We start from the raw sequence: 24,964 nt of genomic DNA, 5'->3' as shown, positions 1-24,964 counted from the left end.
CTTAAAACAGCTGAAGTTAAATCTTTGAAACCACAACGATCTTTTTTTGTTTTTGTCCAAAATAGTATTTAACCCCGACCGGGGAGCACCTGACCTACACAGTGTCCAAGTAACACGGTGACAGACAGAGAGCAAGAGAGAGTAAAATAAAATGAATGGTGTCTGTCGGTGCGTCCCGGCGGAGCCATCATTAATTAAGCGTGAGATTGGTTCTCTCCACTTCCCACCCGTCTCTCATTTTGTTGATCCTGAGATGTCAGGGGATTCTTCACTTCTCAGCTCGGGAAAAGAAACAGCTAGTGTTGGTGAAGTGGACCAAAAATAGATGTGAAGATACCAAAATACACACATTTTAAGTCTACACACAACCCCAAATAAAACAGCTGCACACACACTGGACTCCGGCTCGGTGTCAGATTCCTATTGCTCTCTTCCAGCACTGCGGTACATCACTAATGATAGCTGCACTCCCTCTACGGCCCTATACTACACTGAGGGGTGGAAAAATCTGCCAAACAGGTACAGGTCTTCTCTTTACTTCTCACACCACGGTGTTTGACAGCCAACTTGGGAACAGTAAAATTAAAGGCCTTGGCAAATGAAATTCCGTGACACAGCGGTGTGAATCAAAGTGCCATGGAAGGTTGTGGAAGAAGAATGAACAGGCTTCGCTCTCGGAAGGAAAGTGAAAAGTTAGGGAGGGCAAAAGGGTAGTTACCAAAGATAATTTGGCATCTAACAGCCGCATCCTGGATATTGACAAAAGTAATATAGCTTGATCATTTCACCTTGAAAAGGAGAATGGAGATCTTTCACAGAACGCAGGACACTTATTGACTTCCTTTGATATTAATAGCCTATGACACAAAATGCCATTTTCCCAGAGATGCCACGTTTTTCTCTGATCCCATGTGACCTTGTTGATGGGGCCGGAGACAGACACTGGTGTAATGTATCTCAGCTCAGTCATCATCATCGCACATTACTCATGCCATGCTTAGACAGAAAGGATATGGATTGCTCTGCTCTTGCTCCGGAACTTCAAAACCGCACTTATGAGAGCTTGACACAGGGCTTCTCTTGGTCAAATCACGGGGTATTTAGTGGCTTTCCAAGAGCTCTGACTCTGACACCCCCACGGTTGCACTCTGATACAGACATACAAGTGTCAAGGGCCATCACTGAACGCCAGGCAATCTGTTGTCGAGGTGAAGAGGCTGATAACAGCGGCTCCTGTCTGTCGTCCACCAACAACCCTGTCTCACCCCCCCCCGAGGGAGAGTTATTGCTTTAATATGAACAACGAATGGTTCAATTTGTCCTCTGGGTGTCAAAGGACTGCTCGGCGTGATTACTTTCTTGGCACGGCGGTGACATTCATTGGCTTCGAGTCAGGACGTATTGGAGAAAGGCCTCTGTTAGGCCGGAATGGGTGAATGACAGATACAGATGGACAGAGAAAAGAAGACGGAGACAGAGGCAAGGCCGGCTTTGCACACCTCGATGAGCAGCAGCATGCAATCCTGGATAGATTGAGAAATACAGTATTCTGACCTTGGCTGATCAACAAGGGGAGAAAAAAAGCAGCGCGGCTCCAATCCATCCACTCACAAAAAAAGTCACAAAAACACATCCAACAGAGGAGAGGACTTCTGACTTTTTGGCATTTCATTTTATCACATTTTCAAAGCTGATAATTAGGGGACAAAGCATTCAGCCCACACACTCACGTTTCTCAAAGAGCAATGTAATTGAATGCAACTTTACCCAACACTCTGGAAACTAACCAATGGGTTTATGGGAGTAGTTTGACATTTTTGGGAATGCAATAATTTCATTTCCTCTTCAGAATAAGATAAGACAATTGATACAGTTAACATGAAGCTGGAGCCAGCAGCCGGTTGGTTTAGCTTAGCACAAAGACAGCTATCTTATCAGTTATCTTCAGACAGTGTCTCTAGCTGTTTTCCCCGTTTCCAGTCTTTGTGCTAATCTAAGATAACCAGCTGTTGGCTGTAGCTTCATATTCATCAGACATGTACGAGTGGTATCAATTTTCTCATCCAACTCTGGATAAGGAAGTTAATAAGCGTATTCCCCAAATGGTGAACTATTCCTTTAAGATAACTTCAGGGTATTAATTGCATCGTTGACTCAAATCGTTCTAAGACTGGGCTTGAAAAGGCACTTGTCTTACTATAGGTATTATTAAAAATACTAATTCTAATGCCAATTTCTTATTTCATTGTTTTTATTTTACTTAAGATTCTCTGTAGCTATCGAGTAATTATCTTTATTACATAGATATTGTGATTATATCCTTCTTGTGAAATCTTTTGGCTACAATAATCAAGAAGTAAAACTCTGATATTGTGGCTGTCCTAATTGGACACACAGAGGACCATATTTGAATCGGAACTAGCATCACACAAACATTTTTCCCGCCTTACCTGAATGGTGGGGGGTGAACGCTGTTTGCGCGTGGTCGTCGTGGACAGTGTGGTGGTGGTCTCGATAAAGGTGGTGGACATCTCCGGCGGCACAGAGGTGGTTGTGCGTGCTGCGCCCCTGCTCACCGGCACATCTCCCACCAGCCGCACACTGCCGTTCACCTTGATGTTTACGTGGCCCTCTGCGGCCATGTTGAGGACTTTCAGGCCGTTGTAATAGAGGCCGGAGAGCTGGCCCTGGTAGGGTCGCTTCCGGTCGTTACCGCCAATGGAGATAGTGGCCTGGGTGTTGAAGATTGTCAGCTGCCGGCCTGGCATAGAGGGAGGGACGACAGAATTTATACGCTTGCGACTCAGAAATGTGAGATATTAAAAACAAAAAAAAGCTCTGTTCTTAACATTCCTTTAAACGTGTTTTACTGCGAGTAAAATACATAAACGGAAAAAGGCTATGTCTGTTACCACTATGGATTGACTGCTCGATTAAATGAGTGTGGATGGAGGTAAAATGGTTAAAAGTGATGGAACATGCTGTTACACTGAATAAACTCCAGTATCAATTTTCAACAACCCCACCTGTTCTGTTCCCTTCAAAAGCCTGCAGCTATATGCACTGTTATCTACAATAGGAAGGCTTTTTCCCTTGGACAACACAAGAAAAAGCCCCCCTGAAAGAGCTAATGCTGGAAACAACAGAAACTATGCAGCTATAGCAGCTTTATCGTAACACATGCAGGTGTAGAAAAAAAATATTTGAAAAATGAGCTGGAACAAGTTCCACAGGCACGCTTAATATTCACTGGACAAAACAGTGGACTCATGCGGTAGGATGATTAATAAATATGGATACAGGGTTTGGCATATTATGATAAAGTATGAGCAATACACACTCACTACATGTCATGGGGAATTTCATTAGGAGACGCCTAAATATCCTTGTCAAAACACAGTGCTCATGCATTAATTATGAAATGAAAATGTACCAAACTTTTGCAATACTGGGATCATAATTGAAAATCTCATTTGTATAATTTACATACAGAAAACACTGCATGCCTGTCTTATTTGCACAATTACAATACACTGGGCGTGGAATGACAGGGAGAGGACGTTCATGTCACAGAAGCGAAAAATGAAATAGCACGTGTGGAGTCATGCAGGCAGCAGTAATGGGGTTTTTCAGACCTGAGGTTTAGCAGTTGTTAAAGGGACTTTATAATCAGGTTAAGATGTTTATGTGCAATGGACTTTAAAAAGCAGTTTATGATGATATTATGTTGAGTAAGAGAGGCAGGAGTAGATTTCTTTTAATCCTCGCAAATGTTTTAAACATAAAGAGGTTGATTTCAGTGATTGAAAACTCTATCAGGGCACGTTGGCAGGCTTTGCTGTCAAAAAGGCTCCAATTAGCTCTCCATCACCAAACAAGTGAGGATTTTATCATGTGCGATGTGTCTAACTTCAATCAGATAAATTACAGCAGGGGAGAAACACCTGCTGTTTGGAAAGTTTTCAGGGGGGTATGCCCACAGATTAGTTTGTTCTCAAACATTGCTGAGGATTTGAGCCAAGCCTACTGTTGCAGCACAGATAATGCTGTCCGTCTAGACAATCTGGCAGAGAACTTGTTTTTGCATGGTTTTAAAAGCTCTTCCCAGTCCCTTTAACTGGACACCATGATTCAACAAAATTTTAAAAGATGACAATGACAAAAAGGGGGAAGAAATTAAAAATAAAAACCAGGGAGAGAACTCATTTTTTACTTGTTATTTAAAAGGGTTTAAGGGGTGGTTTTTCATTCTCAGAGGTTGAAAGGGAACAAGCCGATGAAATGACAGAAAAATAAAAAGAGAAACATTCTAGAAGGTCGATAGAGATTTACCTTTCTCCTGAAGCCAATCTTCTACTGGCCGGGTATATTTGAACGGGATTTTCTTATTTGCCATTTGATAGCGCTCAATGTCGCTGTTGCCTTTAAAGTTTGAGAGTTTAACAAACAGCTTGAAACAGTCGGCAACAGCAACAGACATCAAACATTTATACAGTGGTTTATAACGACGTTTATCTTTGTTTAGAAGTATTTATAATATCTTTATGATGATTTTTTTTCTTCAAGTAGCTTTAGTTTATATTTTTTAAATGTATATTTATACAGCACACTCCACACCAATATTTAAGAAAAATATCCATCGACTAAAAGCACATTTTCATAGCACACAACACTTTTAAACAACCTGCAAGAAAAGGTAAAAACACAGGAAATACAATGCAGTCTACATAATATAATCATATTGCATAATAAAGATAGGTATCAACATGGTTAACTGCCTTTCTCTGTTGCATATTGGAGATAATTACAATGCACTTATTCTCCCACTGGACACCACCTGCTTTTACATTTCAAGGGCCAAGAAATGATTGGGTTAGAAGCGCATCTGAAAGGAAAGAGCTGTGTAGCAGGTTTGTAGGGGGGCAACGACGGAGGAGGAAGTGGTAATTTGAAGTACTGCAAACCTATTGGGAAGGAAGTCCCACAGCGAGACAGATTCGAGGAGGACAATGCATACAAATGATATCATTACCGACATGGTGGGAGGTCTTTTGGGTAAAAAAAAGGAAAAAAGCGCTGAACCCCAGCTCCCATATTCCCCTCTCCTGACACCATGGAGAATAAGTTACAGGTATATGGATGTTGAGGATAATAGGCCACCTTTTACATTGAATGTTAAGTGTTTACCTAGTATTTCTTTCTGGCATCCATTGTGTATTTTCCAGGTTGCAATATTTTGCCACAGAGGCATTCCCTATGAAAGACACTACAAATGGGATATTCAACTCTGCCTTTAAACATTCTGGGGTGCAACAAAAGACTGTGAAGCCTTAAAGAATAGTGACACCGTAATGTCACTCAGTCACCAGATGTGAAGATATTTGGATGGGAGAAAAGGGAATCAGTATGCCATGATGTATAACACAAATCAAAGGGCAAGGCTTTGTAATTGTGAGGAAAGGCGTTCTGGAAATGCTGCTGGGACTCTCAGGTGATTTATATACCAACTACATTATGCACACACATACTCAAGGCAACATGAGAGCATCCCTATTTTCACTCTTGGGTATAAGCCCCTACAATAATGGGTTGGCTGAGGCTCAGGAGGTAGAGTGGTTCTCCAATGATCGGTGGTTTCGATCTCTGGTTTATCCAGTCCTTTGGCAAGATGCTGAACTCAAAATTGCTCCCAAAGGCACAGCCATTGGTGGAGAGTTTGTGTGAATGAGCGTTGGACTAGACGATGAGCATTTTGGCAGCTGGCAAAGCAGCCTTGCCATTGGTGTATGAATGTGTGTGAACTATTAAATGTTGGCATTAAGGGTCAATTAGCTTGTTAGATTTAAAAAAAAGAACATGGTTTGGGCTAAACCACTGGACACAAAGGCCGATCTCCTGTGTTTGTTTGACCAACCCAACATAACTCCCTCCAACCCTCTTTTGAGGGCTTTTGATCTTTTTTCAGTTTGCCGGTTACATTGGAATAACCAAAAGCCTAGCGTCTCATACACACTTAAGGGGGATATGTGTGTCAGTTTAAGATGCTGACGGTTACTGTCAAGTGTCGGTATTTGACACCCTTGGAGTGAGACCAGACTGCCAATTGGGACCTACCTGACCAAGTGTGTGACCATTTCTGGGTACGATATCATGCATGTCTTTATTCTACACATTCTGCTACATCTTTTTGGTCTTTCATGGTTCAGTTATTCACTACATATCTGATTAACCAATGTACCTGCTGATTAAAACTGCACGTTAGGACAGAGCACACCACAGTTACATCAAACTGTTCATTAAGCCTCTTATACTTCAAAGCAGTTAGGTAAACCATATGCTCATATCAGTTTCCTCTCCCCACTCCTCAATTCTATCATTCCTTTCTACCTGGAAAACAAAGTCAAGTTCTTAGCTTACAGCCAGCTGGGCGGGATGTGTTTGGATATGGCTGTGAGGGATCTCCAGGAGCTAAAGGACTGTATCTGCAGCGTGCCAGCAGGTTAATCAGCTACTAGCAGGGCTTCCACCCTATTCCTTTGATCTCAGGCAGGTTTCAGGTGGCAGCCAAATACGCTCTCCACTGGACGAGGGCCACATAGGGAGGCATGGTGGTTGCATGAGAAACCGGAGGAAAGACGGAAAGGTGAGGACTTTCAGTGAGCTAGATGGAGGGACGGAGTGGGGCGGGAATGACACGGGAGGGAGGATGTGCAGCGTCTACAAAGCGTTGCTAATATGTTCACTTAGCTGGAGTGAAATCACATCTGAAACTGAGAGAATGCCGGGTAAGCTTGGCCTGCATCGCTAATGGCTTAGTTTCAGGTATAGCTCTTACATTGCTCTGGGTGATTAATGAGGTGACAGCCCCCCCCTGTAATGAATACACCACAAGCTAATTGTCCAACTAATGAGAAAAATCTCTCTAGTTTGTCAATTTGATATTCAATTTCTAAAGGTGACTACAGAATGGATGACCTTACCAATAAAAGCACTATTGTTTATTAGAAAATCAATCTGCTTTCAAGGTTTAGGTTTTTTTTTCAAAGCAGAGTGGAAATATATTTCACTTTTTTTTATATCAAGCTTTCATTACAAAGACAGTCCAATTTAGCAACATTATGTGTTTGATTATTTGTCATATTTCATCTAAAAATCTATTACCTGTTTGAAGTTGCACATACATTATATACAGTTCAACTCTGCATTATTTACTGAGTTTTTTATTAAACTTTGTTAAGTTGTTCGGTCATAAATCTCCGGCACAGACAACCTAATTTCTATTTTCTTATTTTAAACCCCTGGCATACAAAACATTTAAGCCTTTACATTCCTTAAATAAAACCTTAGGGAAGCTGTCCAATGTGATCAATTAATATGTAGAACGCCTTATGTTTGGAACTGGAACCTGGACCTCCTCAACTGATATTATAACCCCCAAAATCAATCAAAGACTGCACTGTATTCTTAGTCATAAAAAAAAAAGGATCCATACCAAAGTGCCAACTGTTAAAGGCTGGCAGAGAGTGGATTAAGGGCCATCAGAAAACCTACTATATGACTTTGATTCAAAATCAGACCAGTTCTTAAACATTTGCGAGCCCTACTTAAATTAAATTGAGCCCGGTGTCTCTGACATCATGTAGCAGGTTTTTGATTACTCTAACACATAATCATTGTTACCTATTGTGTTAGATTTCTAAATATGAGCTTGTGTTTGAGTCTGTTTGGTTTCATTTTCTTTCTGTTTTATATTTTGTTTCTCCCTCTTGTGGCATCAATTTATTTATTATACTTTTGTTTTTACTTATTAAAATGCGCAAATATATCGTTAAATTGTTATTTATAATGAGTAGTACTAATATTACGACAATTATTATGATTAGTAGCAGCAACATTAGTAGTAGTAGGACTAAATACCCTTGCAGTGTTAACAACATTTTGGTATTATTTTTCTAAATGTCCACATGTGCATGCCATGCATATTTAGCATTTTTCTCACACATCTGACTGGCTGATGCAGACCTTTTTCATCCTGTTATTTTTCATATTTGTTGCTGTGTCTGTGTCTCCTTTAGCCCTAATGAATGCATCCCCCATTTTTTTTCCTCCCAACCAAAACAAAGTCTAAATGTTTCCCCTTTGGTGGCAGCCGTTCAGTCAACACAAACACTGGCACGCCGACAGTCATCTGCTGGTCGTTCGCTTCGTTCTATTCAGTTTACTTGCCAGACTAATCTCACCGGGGTTCCATCGCGGTGCCAGGGATGAGAGCGCATCAAAACTGCGAAAATGGCTGCTGTGACAGGCTGCTGGCATTCTCTCTATTTGGGGATGATGAGTGCATTTGATAAACTGCCGCCTTGTCCAAAAAGTCATCATTCCCCGGTTCCACTCCATAGCTAGCTGTTTCAGCACCTAGTTCAGTGTATCCTGCACTGCCCACCTCATTTGCAAATCCACACCTGGCTTCCATGTGTTTATTCTTTTCTCTATTTAGTCATTCATTCTGTTTTTTTATTCACTATCCTTCTATTCTCTTTCCATCCGTCTCTCTGCATTACAATTGGCCCTCCTTGCTCTCCTAGGCTGAATCACACCGCTTCAGCTAGAGTCACAATTTTCTGGTATCATTAATCTACTCTTTAGTCCCATTCTCTTGTTCTTTACCAATCTATCTGTCTACACGTCAGCTCTTTCTACCTTCTGTCAACTTATTCCAGTCATCTACTCCATTAAATGCCTCTGTATTCCCTCACTGACTGCATTTCTTCTCTGTTCACCCACGTTCCTCTGTTTTTTTTTCCTCCTGCTTTGTTTTTCCCTCTATCCACTTCCATTCTCTCTCAGACGTCAGACAAAGCCAAGGAGTAAATTCATCATTTATCAGGTCGCTCTGAAATTTATGGTGTTGAAAGGATGAATTAGACTGGCGGCTTCCACGCTCAGCTTAGTCGGAGTTCTGAGAGCGACAGAGATTGTGTCTCAGATAGGGCTAATCATGTTTGGCCTCGGGGACGCGAGGGGATTTATCTTGTTCCCGAGGAATTGTTTTGTCTGAATTTCAAGACAAAGACTGGCAGATATCTTGAAAACGGTTCTACTCATTGTGCCTGTTTCAGGTTGCAGGAGCATTGTGTGCATTGGTGCTTGGATAAAGGTCTTTGTGTGTTTGAAAATGAACACAAGGCCAACCCTCCTGTGACCAGAAATGATGGAGCGCGCACACACACACACACACACACACACACACACACACACACACACACACACACACACACACACACACACACACACACACACACACACACACACACACACACACACACACACACACACACACACACACACACACACACACACACACACACACACACACACACTTTTACTCGAGGCACAAGCAGAGAGTAGTTAGGCCAATGGTCATTCATCTGAGACAACGCCTGGGCCGCAGCCAGCTCCTGCAAAACGTGATACACGATTTCTGCCTGGCTCGGTCTAATAATTCTCTCATTCAAAGAAACAAACTCATGCAAAAAGATCATGTAATACAAAATCAAAGAGTGCGAGGATTCGGAGAGTTATATAAGGAAATTGGAACCCTCTCACCAAACAAAGGCAAGCCTCTGCAGTAATGCGCGTTGTCACAAAAGTAAAATCACGATTGTAGAAGAGCTGCGATGAACAACAAATGGAAAAAAGGAGGGGAAACACGGAATAAAAAGGAACTGATGACAAAAAAAACGAATGGAGGGGCATCGTTTGGTGTGTGTGGGGGGGGGGCACACACACAAACACACACACTAAACTCACGTAAGCTGCCTATGGAAAAGCTGCTTTTTGGGATCAGACAATGCTGTGTAGAAGTTGTGTGGTGTGTTATGCTTCAATAGACCTCACATTCAAATGCAAAATTATTCCTGGAAATTGTAGCCTTAGAGTACTACCTTCAAACTTCAAATTGTCAAAAGAGGACAACACTCTGTTTATTAATGAAGTCAGATTTGGTGGTGTTATGATTTACTTCACAGTTATGTTTGCATAGGGGTGGGCAACTTCCTACAAATATAATGCTGCCAGTTTAAAACCACTGCAAACTACAAGCTCGACAATAAACATTCATTCCATATCAAAATGTATTCATTTAATTATTTGTTAATTTATTTATTCATGTTTACTTTTCTTTTCCAAGTAATTTGAGTAAAACTTGGAATTCAAAAAGAACATGCTAGTCTCACTGCTCGTGCTTATTTCCCTATTTTTTTTAGCAAAATAGCCACATTCCACTATGACAGTAATTACGATATAATAACAATGTATTATAATATAATTAACAGGTCTTCCCCAAGAAAGAAGGAAATGTGTTTAAATCTAACCCAGCATTGATCTAGGTCACGTTGTTAAAACCTCCTGCTGTCATTAAAAACAGAGAGTAACACCTTTGTATTTTGATGGTCTAACTCTGCTGTTAAGATGTGCAATTTACACACCCCGGGCTATTTTGAAAGTGGCTTTGAATGACAAGCAATCCACCGACACCTTTGTTCTCACCCATTCCCCACCAGTGAGAAAGGGCATACCCGGATCCGGTAACTGTTTATTGACGACCTGCGAGCCGTCTTGGCGGTCTGCTGTCTTCAAGTTAAGCATTAGCAGTGTGCGAAAGCAGTCGATGAGTCTGCACCCCAAACATGTAATTACTCATGAGATGACAATGCCTTTACAAGGCATAGAGGGAGGGCAAAAAAAATCAATCATCGTTGAATTGCTATCACTGAGTGTCCTGCAAATTACCTGTGCAGAAGAGAAAAAGAAATTACAACGCATTCGATCCCCCGACCTCAACTCGATGGCAGGCAGACAGAAAAGGGAACAAAACCTCGACAGAATCACTAGGATTGAATACAAAGCTGAAATAAATCAAACCTCTTTCTGTTGTGCATGCTTAAACCGAGACACAAACCCAACGGACATTTAGCGGTGATTTTTTAATAGATGCTAGCTTTGGATCATAGACATTGATGGACGTATTGATAGAACGATTGATCGCTGATGGAGAAAGCATTTTCACGTAATTATGTCAATAGTAGGTGTTCAGATGAAATGAATGGAGAAAAACTACCTCCGCAAATGCCTACAGGATGGAAATGCCACTCGTGAGCATGTCCTCTCCCAGATGTTTTGGAGTTTCTCAGTATTCCCCAGTATTAGTGTGGCTGAAATGCAGTTACGAAACCTGTCTTACGTTATTTGGTCCAGAAAGAAAAAAAGTGGAAGACAGCCGTCGGCAAAAGAAAGCCAGAGACAGAAGAGATTAGCATCACCTGCGCTGGCATTGAACCAGAGCAAAACAGCGTGCCAGGTCACGCCAGGAGAGGAGGCTGCCCTGTCCTCGATGATGGCATGCAACTAGGAGCACGCTATAGGGCTGCTGAGACATAGGGCTTAGAAGTGAAAGGGATCAACTCCTATTTATTTGCTCCTTACCATCGGGGGAGCATCAGCATTTTTTTTCTGTTTTCCAAAGTCTTAGCTAGGGATCCGCAGTTCTGGTCACATTAGCTCCACATCTGGTAATGTAACTATTCAATCTTCAACATTATCCTACATCTGTTTTCATCCAATTATGTCTTGCTGCTGCGGTCCAATTTTACCTCAGAGATCAATAAAGTTTCATATTATCTTTTGTCATCCCAACTTCTCTTCGCCTCAACTGCCACTTTGTGCCCGTGTTGCTTCCCTGTGCGTCTGCTCCGTTTGACTGAGTGAAATTGAAGAGTGGGTAATAGGGAACAAGGAAACAACTGTGGCCTCTCCTAAGCTGGCTGGCAATGTAGACACTGCTATCAAAGACCAGGAGAGCCAACTCAATTTAATGGACTGTTAAGTAGAAGCGGTAGAGGGTTTTTTTCCCCCTTCCTTCCTCCTCTCTCTCACACCTCGCTAGCTGAGCGGCACATCTCTGTTCCAAATGAAGGAAGTGCCTGAGTGAGCACTGTTTGATGACCCCATTTGTATTCTGCTGCTGTGCTGCTTTTGCTGACCTGGGAATGAGAGATATAGACAGGCAGCGGCTTTATCTGGCCAACCGGCCACCCTTGGTTTCTGCCTCTATCTATTGCTTACCCACTGACCAAATGTGTCTTGGTGCCTTTCAATCCCTCTCCTGAAATAAACAAGCCAGCTGTTGCACAGTTAATGCCTCTTCTGAGACAAAAGATGGTAGCTTGGTGTATTCCTCTCCTGTGGAGTCAGGTGTGAGGCGCATGAAAGTGGAGACGTTTTTTGAGTCATGGTTTGCTGCAGGTGTATAGCAGCAGAGTGTGTGCTAATGCTACTGGAGGAGACTTAGTCTCTTGAAATGTTTTACCAAGAATAATGGAAGAGGAAGGATCATGCTACCTCTGCTTCAGTCACAAACATGGGTGGAAGGGTTAAGAATGGGCCACAGAAAAATCCATTACATTTTGGAGCAACTCTGAATTACAAGGCGGATACACATAACTTTTATGAGCTTTTGGAGGGATTTGTTGAACAATTAAAGTACAACAATATTTTTTTTGCCTGTGTTGTATCCACATTTAGAACCACACTTCATGAAAGTTGGCTTCCTAATTTTGGGGAATTGGGCCCATCCTAGGATTGTGGCAACACAATTGGCCTTGATGGAAGTCTGCGTTCCCTAAGTACCATTCTGGATGTTTTTTTTCTTGTTGGAACCCTTTGCTTAAGCAAATAGGTGATGTCCAGTGGTGAAAATTCAAACTTTACTCCAATTATCGGACAAAGATAAAGAAAAGAGGCAGTACCTGTGGGAAAGTGTTCATTGACGGGCCAGTTGTCCACCTGCAAGGTGGCGTTACCCCCGTTCCTGGTGAATCGGACCAAATGGTATTTTCCGTCGCTGATGTCCGTGGTTGTCTCCTTAACACTGATGTCCACCGTCCCAATGTTGAATGTCACACCTACTTTGCCTTGATCCTGGAAAAGACACAAAGAAAAAAAGAGCAGAAGAAGTTAGGGATCTGATTCCAGCATTTAATACATTTACATATTTGAATATAGTACTTTTTATGAAAAAGCAATTGGCATTACATGAAGAAAGCTATGTTTCTCAGTAAATCACATTTGTCCCCAAGCTAGACAAATTTGAACATTTGAACGGGTGCTGTGCCAAGATACAACCTATTGTTGTGCAGTAACAAATTAATTATACAATAAACTAACTGTAAAAGTTCAATAAAGCTACTTGGATGAATGCCCTCGGCTAGTGCTAATGGCGAACTACTCAGAGAACCTGAGGACGCCAGCGCTACGCTTCATTATACCACTGTAATGTGATGAAAATAGGCTGCCAGCAGAGATTGTAATGATGAGTAATGCTCCCTGCAGCCTGTCACTGCAAAACTGGCAGGACAGATGCCTTTTTCTGCTATGGTCCTTCCAAACAGTATGAATACCATATGTTTTGTTTAGCTCCTAATGTTAAGCCAGTGTCCCCGTGTCCATAAATCGTCATTCCTCCCTATCCTTTCCTGACTCCTCTCCCCTCGACCCCACTAGTTTTCATGATCTGCCAGTGTGTTTTATTGTGGCTGCTTGCGTATTAACGGGCATGTTGGCGTTACAAGCATTTTTTTTTTTTGAGCAGATGAGTTGAGTGAGTGGCAAAGGAGTAGGGCTGTGTCTTCTGTGTCATATGTTTTAATCACCCCCAGGGAATCTCTCTGTGTAATTAGCTACTTTAGAAGGCAGGAGAAGAGGGACCATTTCTCATAACAAAACCAACATTAAGAAGACTTGCACAGGGGACAGACATATTGTTAAGTGTTCAGCTGAGACTTGCATGGCTAACTGCTACAATCCAGGCCATGATAATGTCAAGCTTAAATTCCTGGTATGCAATGAAGCGTTGCATAAACTTGGTGATCTCTATTAAATGTAAGACGCTATTAATACCATAGGAGAGCAAAACATTACTATAATACCACTGGATTATTTTACAAAGCTGCAGTGTACACTAATAAATGAAGTGTATGATTTTATTGGGGGCGGGATGACCTCAGGCTTCAACATTTTTCTAAGTTAGTTCAGCCTTACTTATTTCTGCTGTTTTCATAAAAGAGGACTACTTGAAACCTCATGGAAAAAGGGGACACATACTGTATTAACTTTTGAATCAAGTTTGTAGCAGCAGATGTCTCTCTTTTTATTTCTCTAAATTATGATTCAGTTTTTGTTTCTTGGCAAGTGTCGAGAGGCACGGGAAAATATACTTGTCTTAATTTAAGGCACAGTGCGAACAGCAGATGTTTTCTTGGAGTTTTTTGAGGAAGAAGGAATTTGCAGTAAAATGACTTTGTAGGAATGAAGGAGGCTGTGCAGTTTCCACGACAGGTTCTTTTATCCGCCGAGAATATTTCATGCCTCACTTGTAGAGTGAAACACCCTTTGTCTATTCATAAGAAAAGATGTTGTTGAGACCATGATGCGAGGAACATCAGAGCGTCTCTCCACTGTAAAAATTTCCTGCTCCACTAATAATAGAAAAAGAATGTCGCCAAAGACACGAGAAACCCATCTCCTAAAAACCAAGGTAGGATTGAGAGTGGGAGCCCGACGCACCGGATATCTGAAATCGCACTTAACGTCTCAGTCAGAAAGGCTGTAAATGGGCTCTTAATTTAAGCAGTCATCATTAAGGCTTAGAGCAACACGCAAATGCATACTATAAAATCTGGAACGGGCACATACAAATAACCCATGCGCCTAAAGGCTGAGGTAAGCACACTCACAAGAATATGTTGATGATTTAATGTGACATGGAATATGTGTTGTACCGTGAAAGATACTACGAAAGCATCCCCCTGACTAATGACAGGACCTTTCTGTGGTATGAACAAACACTATGTCTGATGGCCTGAGTGCAAACAAAGCACAGACAGACACATCAACTCTGGTACATCCACGGTGACCTTCAGATGCTGTGGCAGTCCCGGCTCTCCTGTGTAGTCGCATCAAAGCCACATCACTGACCCACTAATACCTACAAACAAAGACGGATCATCACCCCCCTGGCCTTGGTACAAACAAACAGCAAAACACAACAATTGTACACCTCTGTAACTGTTGCTGAGTGCCTCCGGGCGGTGTGCAGAGGGGGAACTGAGTGTTAATGCTTTGCAATGGCACACTCCTCTCTTCTCTTCTTCTGCTGCTGCACTACTCCTGTTGTCCGGCTACCCTTCCGCCTCAGCCACCGCCACCCACCTGCCAGCCAGCCCACCCCCGCGCTGCAGCAAGGTTTGATTGACAGATCCAATTACGTTTTTTATTGGCCTGTCGCTCGCGAGGCGGGAAGGCACTTCATTGTCTCCCGAGCAAAGGGGAGAAATGGCTATTGTTCTCTTAGTGGAAAAGATGATGGCCACTATTCCAGGAGTAAACAAATGATGCACGGAAAATCACTTTCAAACTCACACATACTCTCGATTGCCAAAACACACACACAGAAAGTCATATAGTGTAACCTTGCGCTACAGGAGCTTTGTTTCAGTGGCATCATGAGGAAAGTAATACAAAGCAGTGTCCACAGATTCTCAGTTGCTCTCTTAACAATCTAAATATGGCATTACAGTAGAGAAAGTGATACATTACCAGTGTAATGTGCTAATGCCCTTTTATAGTATAACATGCTCCCACACTCTCTATTTAATGCCAATCAGGAATGCATACCGCTTTGCCGCTATAGGAGTAAAATGAGATTATGTTGGCAGTTTGTTTGTGCGTCACAGTAAGCGCTACAGTATGTGTGGGCATGTTGTGTTCACGCTCCGTGTAACTAAGACTGATAAATGTAATTCCAGCGAGCTAACCCTCCTCCTGGCCCCGGCTTGGCACAAGGAGCTCCAGCAGTCCCACGTGACCTGCCACACACCGACATCAGTAATCAGGCCCGCCACAATCCAATTCAGGGCCGATCAATGCCTCCAACACATGCAGAGCCCCCCGGGCAGAGTGACAGGAGAAAGACTCAGTCGAAGCGGTGGTGGGCGATCCTGCAGACCGCCATTACAGACAGCCACTTAGAAGACAGCTCCTGTACAGGGGACAAGCCCCTCACAAAAGACCCCATCCCCAGCTCGCTGAATGGTCATTCTGCTAAGCCACAGGCTCCGGCCATTTTGTAGAGGTAAGATGGGTGGAATAAGCACATTTAGCTCTGCTGGGGATAAAAAAAAAAAAGGCTGACAAAAGAGGTATGGAGACAGAGAGAGAAACGGAGAAATGTATGCGGCTATATGCCAGATGTTTTTTTTTAAGAAGATGTGCATTGGAAGCCCTTTATGGTCAGAGAATGTTATTACAAAAGGTATTGCATTGCAATCAAACCTTGATTGAAATTTGGTGCCAGCACAGAGTAGTTGTAGCGGGATGACTCCAGTGGATCTATATTAAGTCTCAGTTGGGAGGGAGGAAGATCTGATATCAGGAATGTCAAAATGTCCCAGGGTGGGAGTTTCGGTTACATATCCACCCTTTCATCTGACATCAGCGCTTCAGTTGGATTTTGTGGTCAGGGGCCATCAAAACTAGATCATAGAAGCATTGGAAGTAGAATCAATAGAGTGGAGAAGCTAGGACAACGTGAGACACAGCGGATTGATGCACCTGGCCTTCACACTGCCAAAGCCATTTATCGTCAGTAATTGACAGAGATAACTCATGGACGGCGAAGTGATTTGTAGCTGTCTGTTCTTGTGCGCATCAGGCTCCGGAGTAAGAAATTTGCTAAAGGGTAGGATGTAAGAGGCTGTTCAGGAGAGGTTTGTGTGTGTGTGCTGGCCTTTAGAGGCAGTCATTTCTTCATGTACAGAATGTACTGACAACTCGACAGGCCCTAGGCTGGGCAAGAGCCCGGCATATTTGTTGCGGTCTTGAAATTGTGTAAGGCTATTGGTGAAATTGAAAGTCCTCATTATAGGAAGAATGTCTCTCTATTTCCACAATAAATAAATGGATCAGTCACACAAAGGAAACATACAACCAAACAAATGTGAGAAACCGGATCAAAGCTTTGGACGATAGAATATTTTCGAAAGTCTGCATGAACTGGAAATGTAGCTTTGAGTGGTTTAATGTTTGGTTTGCACAACATTTGATAGAGAAAAACAAAGTATATGTCCTGAAATATAATCAACAAACCCCAAACAATTGTTTTAGTGTTTCAAAACACAGATTTCCGTCTGTGCCGCCGAGCTGCATGATTGTTATAAAATGTAAAAAACACATGATCATTTTTGCATTGTTGAACTGAATTTCCTAAGTGCAATAAACATGGGCATAGTCTTACATACTGTGTCCTGCTCAAGCACACTTTTAGTATATAGTAAAAAGACTAAAATGTACCACTTTTTGGGTTGACTTAGCTAAAAACAACGGCACCCAAAAAACTTATGAAATCAATTAACCTTTATATTAATACGAATGTCACCCATATTTCAAAAAATACACACAGAAAAAAAAAATTCACTGACACTGTCCAGAAATCAAAAGTAATTGAGAGACGGTTTGATGGAGTAACACAGGGTTTTGCCCTTCTTTTGGGATTTGTTACCAGAAGAAAAATATCCATCCTAAAATAAACCCTTTAACACCAACGTGTCCAGCTGAAAAAAGTGTCCTTGTTACTCTGTCAACTCTGATTGACGCACTTTCAGGAGGTTTCATAGGGGCTGTTGCTTTGATAGAAAGTATTTTCTTTGAGAACGTGACACACAAACTTCCCAGAGTAACAAGGCCGGCGACTGAAAAGAAGAGTTGTGACTTTTAAATGGGATTTTTCAATGTGGTGAGCAACATAAAAACTACTTCTATTCTCACCCATTGTATTGGTGTGGCAGCAGAATCTGAAACTCAAAAACTCGGGCGAATCATTTAAAAACGTTCTGCCTGGCTAGATGTCAACAAATATTTGTATTGTATAATTGAATGAACTGCCTAATTAAGCAGGTATAAGGGCAATGATTGGGTTTGGCTCATCCTGAAGCAAATACAAAGTTATGAAAGGGATGTAAAGTATTGAAGAAGAAAGAAGGGGGTGAAAATACATATTTTAATAGGATGAATAAAACTGAATGTTAAATACATGCGGCTGCTCAGAGCAGTGATGCATACGTAGTGCTGCTGAGGGACAGGAGCCAAACGAGGCCCACATTTTTGGGAAGATATATATTCTGCACTGGCACTGAATAAAACACTGCAGACACGGTTTTACTTTCTCATAATAGAAACAGAGGCTAGGTTCGAGGTTTTGCTTTATACGGCGACATACTTAATGCACTATTCAAATAAACGTTTCTCTGAAATCTGTGAAATGCCATTAATCATTAATTGGCTCAAACGTTCATTCAGACATTCGTAATCGGCAGCCGAGCTGTTGTGAGAGGCGATGTGAGAGGATACAAGGCGCTAAGGCCTGGTGCCTCTGAAATATTGATCACACCTAAAAGAACCCAGAGGTCTAAAACAGGCTATATTTCACACCTGAGAGAGCCAGGAACAGCTTCATCGAATGGACAGGAACAAAATGGCTACCATCTTGCTTTACTTAGTGCTATTGAAGGTAATTGTTAGGGGTTATAGTAGCGAGTCCATTAGCCAGTTGGTTTATGCAAAAGAGTGCCAGCTAATGTTAGCCCAGACTGAAGAGGAAGAGTCATTGCATTTTTAATACAAACACAAGCAGCAGAAGCGTTGCCGGGGAAGGTAATGGCTTTGACTCCTGCGTTCGGGCTCAATGTCAAACTCTGAGCTCCGCTCTTTGATCCTCTGCCGCAGAATATGAATCGCGCAGGGTCAGCCTTATCAATTATTTACAACCGCTCTTTCTCTATTTCCTGTTTGTCCGCTCTTGTGGCTGTAACTTGCCCTGACACTAATGGCGGACGGCTCGGTGAAAACATTTATCAATGCTACCGCAGAGGCCTCTCCAGCTCCATACTATCACTTTCAGGCTTTTGGAACTTAGAGTACTGACACTGCACTGATTCTTATCATCACTACTATACTTTACCGCATGATTCTTGGCTGCATTGTTTCAGAAAGAGCCACTGTCGCTGAAATAACCTTTGCTTGCTGCATTCTGTACAGCCCATGAATCTGAAGCTAATTTCAAGAACTATAGAGCATTGCTATAACAATATATTCTGTACTTCACCTTACCACAGCGCACTTAAAACTTTTATACATTCAAAAATCTGGAGCCAACTTTCGTACTTTGGCATTTTGTTACTTCTCTGACATGACAACTAATTGTAATAAAAGTGATTTTTTTGGGCATGTAAATGTTCAGTAAACGCTCTGTATTTACTTCACGACATCACTATGAAACACTCGCAATTATATTGCCTAGTGATCCAACACACTGTACATGATAGGCTAAGGGGCGGGACATTACCCACACATCTCTAAGCCATTGACCAATCAGAACAGAGCCGGCCAGCTAACTAATCAGGGCAGACTGGGCTGAAAGTGAACATGATATATCCTCTTTCTAAAAAATGCATACGTTTGGATTGATAAAATGAACGAAGTGTTCATTTTATCAATCCAAAATGAAGACTGTTAATGCTCACACGCAAGCCATGAAATGAATTTATTCTAATAGCAAATTCAGCCAATAACAATATCTATTTTGCACCTGAAACCTTCTATCTTTACAAAATGTATAACTAGATGTTCCAAAATCTTACTGTAGACTGCCAAATGCAAACAACGGTAAGTAACACCAGTTCCAAAGTGCAAACCATTTAAATATCACACTCCATTTCTGTATATGGTTAGAATATTACACAGTTGAGGTAATTATAATGCATACTGCTTAATTACAAGCTTGCTAAATCACAGAAGCGTGGTGAAACTTCCGCCATGGATTTTCATCTGCCTGACCGGCTGATACACGACTTAATTTGCACCTTTTGCGCCGGCCAACGACAACATGTAATCAGACCTCATGCAAAGCAAAGAGCCTTAGTTGCCCACACACACACACACACACACACACACACACACACACACACACACACACACACACACACACACACACACACACACACACACACACACACACACACACACACACACACACACACACACACACACACACACACACACACACACACACACACACACACACACACACACACACTTGTATCAGTACCATACTTGGACTGATGTTTTGCAACAGCTGTTTGGAATAAATCTTTAGTTTGATTGCAGTTACTCGGTGTGCATTCAGATGTGATTTCATTTAACTCTGCACCAGGGTGCATTAAAGAAAAAGCCGCTTTGGTTTGACCTCACACTGCACCGTGTTGGGCCACATGGTCCCTGCGCACCAAGGGTCTCATTTAGTGGGAAAAAAATAACCAATGAATGGGATTTGTGCTAGATGGAATAATATGCTGTGAAAGTCCATTAGGGACTAGGCTAATGAAATTGAAACAGCTTGGTGATCAAATTAGAATCTGTTCGGCAGATATTTAATTTAATGTGCTGCTGAATTTGAGCACTTTCTTTTCGGTGGACCCAGAATGAAACCAGCGCGCAATAAATCAAGCTGGGACCCAATTCATCCCACGCTTTCTCTTTTCTCTATTTGTTCTGATATGAATTACTTTCTATTGTCTGTATTTGAACACAGCATTCAGTGTTTAGCTAAAAATAAATGCAGAAGAGTGTACACAAGCGACTATATCGTTGAGCTTTTGGTGTGTTTTTTCATGGAGAATACCTTCAGTCACAACGCCATGCTTCGCTGCAGCTGCTTAAAGAGTCACGGGGTGAAATTATTTGAATAGACACACAAACATTTCAGCTTGTTTGAAGAGCTGCCCTCTGTATTTTGCACGCTCTCCTTACCATGCCTGAGCCAATATGCAAAAGCAAACCCACACTGTGAGGAAAGGGGAAAGAGAGAAAGGATAAGAAATTTAACAGTAGCAGATAGCTGCACATCATCGTCCCAATTAACAGAATGGATGGTAATTATTGGAGGGAGAGATGCTGTTCTAATAAAACGAGTTGGACAAAGTTGCTCTCTTGTCTTGTGTGTGGTAGCCATAAACATGTCTTTGAGCGAAGATTGGACCACAGTTCATTGAGTAAGGAACACACAGACAGACAAAGAGACGGAGAAAGAGACAGAGAGGCTTCTCCTCCATCTGTTTATGTTCACATAGTATTCTGGGCACGTACTCCCAGGCACAAACACACAGGCTGATGAATGTAAACACACACAATTGTGAATACACACACAGACGGTTGGCTTTTTTCAAGATTTTGTCACAGCCCTTGTTTGTATAATATCTGCTTGCTGCGTTAAAATTAGAAGTGGTAACACCCACGTGTCTGGGAACAGGTGTTAAGATGCTAACGCTAATTTGGATTGCTAATGGCCGCCATCTACAGTGTTCTTTTCATTTGACAACCCATGGCAGGCTATGAAGGTTAAAAGAGGGGAGGGTAGGGATGTATTCCAATCACAGAACATGACAAGGCAGGAAAAAGGGCTTCCTTTGCTCTCCGCAGAGGGGGGGGAAGTTGGGCCGCCCTAGCGCCAAAGCTTGTTGGATCGCCCAAAAACACGCCAGTAGCAGAAGGGGTGGGTGGTCTGTTGCTAAGGGTAACCTGCCTGGGATCAAGAGCCTACCCTTCACCTTGCCTGCTGAGGTGTCAGGGATGAAGGTAGAGGCAAAGGATTGAAATAAGAGAGATGAAAGGATGAAATTGGACGTGTAGCTCTGAGGTGAGGAGGAGTGAGAGGGAGCTGCAAAAAAATGATTAACTGAGAATAGAGTGCATTAGGTACCCCGGTCCCAACGCACTCTTTTTTTTCCTCTCTTCTTTCTTTCCATTTCTCTACTCAAGAGATTCATTTTTTTTTTATTTGAGATCCATTTAGTTTCAAATCCACCCAGTCTCTCTGAGATGATATCAATTCGTAGGTCGCTCCCTCCCAATGAGCAGTGAAGTTGCAGATTGCTGCTGTTTGAATTCGCACCATTTGAGGCGTAATTGCTTCGAAGAGGATAGATAATGATTCTGTAAGAAGAGAAAGTGAATCTCCAGTTCTTATAAACACTGCTATGATGGAGTTATATTGGGAAATTCTAATGGTAATTTAATGGGAAATTAGTACGAAACACTCACTGTACCACATTTTTCATCTTTCAACAGTAGTGGAAAGCCAATTACATTTCCTCAAGAACTGTCTTAGGTACGGGTTTGTGGATTCAATTGGTATTTCCACTTTATGGTACTTAACTCCACCACATTTTAAATATTGTAACTAGGTACTTTTCTTATTAAGAATTTAAATATACTGCATTATTAACGATTAAAAAATATATTTCCAACCTTTTCGGTTTGCAGCCCTTGACAAAAGAACTGTCTACTTGGTGCCCTTAAGTAGTACGTTTCAGATGTCTATTATTTATTAGGAATTTATCCTAAGAGAGTTTCATTTAAACAACTGTTCCAGGGGGCAAAGTGGTCAAACTAGTATTTCACATTAAAATTCAAAGATTAGAGGATGAATACAAATGTGTTTTAGAAAACTAGGGCTCCAAAGATTGATTGATTAGTCGTCATCCATTACATTGATCACCAACTGTTTGATAAATGATTCATTTTTGTTTGATTTCAGCTCCTTAGATGTTTCTGTTTTGTTAACTTCTGGCCATTTTCTCACATTTTATAGACTGCACAACTTATCGATTACCAAGCAAATCAAAGACGACCCAAAGCTACAGGTGGCCCCTTCCTGCGCTATTAATCAGATAAAGATACCCCAGATTAACTTTGAGTGTTTTCCTATTAGGCTACATTAAAGAACCCCTGGATTGTACTACCCTACTGTTTATAAAGTAGTTAAAACTAGCTACATCTTGGAGAGCTATAAAAGTACAATGCTGCTTATAATACATTCACATACACATCTAATTCAATTTAAGTTACAGTACATTGGATAATATTCCTCAGAATAGGAAGTTTTATTTTGATGTTTCCGATATACTTTGTGTATAATACTTTTCACTTCGACACTTAAAGTGAACTGTTATATAACTAAAGGACCTGAACAATTCTGTCAGCCCTTTCTTCCAGTGACAAGCACAGATCTGTTGCCTGGAGTGCTCTTACGGAGCGCTGACCTCGGGCAGATATAATGTAAAGTATGAATGAATACCTGAATGGGCACAATACAGCGGCGGACTCAGAGCTCTCCTGCGGCGATGCCTTAGAAGCCACACTGGGCAACATATGCCATCTCCATGTGCACGACTGTCATGTCAGCTTGATACTGGTCAACAGTCCAAATCTCACTTTGCATTTATTCATTTCCAATTCATGACCACATCCGGCACATTACAGCTGTGTTAAATCAACCAGAACCGCGCTGAGCTCCCCGGAATGCATAAAAAGATGATCTGATGATTGATTAAAGACATTTTTAAAGCTTTTAGTTGACCGATTATTTGGCTTTACCCTGCGTTATGGAGCGGTATATTGAATTTAACAGCAGGGGATGGAGTATAGAATATTGTATAAATGAGATAAGAGGATTGTTTTTTAGCGAAAAGTTACATTTGGGAAAGGGTTAGACCAGGGTTTTTACAGATAAGTCACGCTATCAGACCCCTCGCTGTTAGGCAGCATGGGGAGTCTCAGCAGCTGTCACCGCCGCTTAGAGTTTCTTTCATGTGTGTTTTGAGTCTAGGTGATATGGAGGGCACAGGGGGAAAGGAAATATGGCAAGAATGAACAAACAAAGTAAACTAAAGTGGCTGTGTTTAGAATCACAAATATGGAGGCAGAGGAAAGGGAGCACAGAAATTGAGACATGAATTGCCAGAGCCTAAAATGGCTGAATTAAACCGGAGGAGATCTAGGTCGGTGTGTCTCTCCCTCTTCAAGGAATGCTAAGGACAGTGCCCCATTTCCGGAATTCTTTGGACACTTTCAGGGAAAACTGAATACTACACTTGTGGATATTTTCAAAGCATGTCTGAATAAACATCATGAAGTATTATTCATGGACAACAACATAATAGCAAATCTTCTTACACCCTTCCTTGTCAATTATTCTGCATAATTAATTTCCCCTCGCAATTTCGAAAAAGGCATTATTTTTCATTAAATTAATTGGCCCAAAAGTAATAAAGCACCAGCCAATTTTTTTTTAAAGGCAATTTTCTTCCCCATAATATGAAACTGCTAAAAAGATAAGTGCATATCAAAGGCTTGGCAGATAGTACTCATTGCCGCTCTCACTTGAACAGGGCTGCCTGCAGAGAGGAGGCATGAAATCTAGGTGATTGGAATGCAAGAAGATGCCAATGTAATTCGGAGTAATGCCATTAATGTTAATCAGGGGCTGCGGATGACTGACTAGGCCGATGTCTTCTTGCATGTTAGGCGCCGTGCATGCGTTGCTGATATGCGCCGCCTGTTGTAAGCATGTCAGAGTGCGCGATCAAAGAAGCTGATGCGTTTATCGTTGTGCTTTTATCTATCTTTATAATTGTACGGATGGGAAGATTGTCATGGCTGTCGACAAATGGAAGCGTGTGAAAAAACTTGAGTGATGTGGTGCCAATCCTGCGCATGCATTTCCCACCACAACAGCACAAAACTGAAATATGGTCCTAGAAAGGTGCGTTGCCTTTTTTTTCTCTATTCAGCGATAACGACGTGGAGGTTCACAGAGGGCAGCGGGATAGCGAGCCGGAGAAAGTGACAAATATATTGTATATCTAGTGAGACAGTGGGAGTTTGTTTTTAAATGTCAAAGCCACTCTCAAGGTCTGTCCCGGGTCAGCGTGAGTCGCTGCTAGACAACAAGGAGACTTATTGCTGCGTCACACACACATAGATATATACACACACGCAAGCCTCAGCATCTGCC

General features: G+C 41.8%; 1 protein-coding gene across 8 annotated transcripts in view; it reads right to left on the bottom strand.

The window, feature by feature from the left end:
- The window catches only part of nrxn3b (neurexin 3b), a 286,482-nt gene that overhangs the window by 30,350 nt on the left and 231,168 nt on the right, over positions 1–24,964 (bottom strand). For all 8 annotated transcript variants that reach the window (XM_063902196.1, XM_063902201.1, XM_063902198.1 and 5 more), the window contains 3 exons: positions 12,807–12,978; positions 4,333–4,422; positions 2,451–2,761 (listed from right to left, as the gene is read on the bottom strand). In XM_063902196.1, the coding sequence (XP_063758266.1) occupies positions 2,451–2,761; positions 4,333–4,422; positions 12,807–12,978 (573 nt within the window). The remainder of the gene's footprint in view (positions 1–2,450; positions 2,762–4,332; positions 4,423–12,806; positions 12,979–24,964) is intronic.

Source organism: Eleginops maclovinus, chromosome 15, assembly GCF_036324505.1.
Source record: "Eleginops maclovinus isolate JMC-PN-2008 ecotype Puerto Natales chromosome 15, JC_Emac_rtc_rv5, whole genome shotgun sequence".
NCBI classification, from domain to species: domain Eukaryota; kingdom Metazoa; phylum Chordata; class Actinopteri; order Perciformes; family Eleginopidae; genus Eleginops; species Eleginops maclovinus.
The sequence above is the reverse complement of the archived record's forward strand: the minus strand, read 5'-3'. Positions and strand labels throughout refer to the sequence as shown.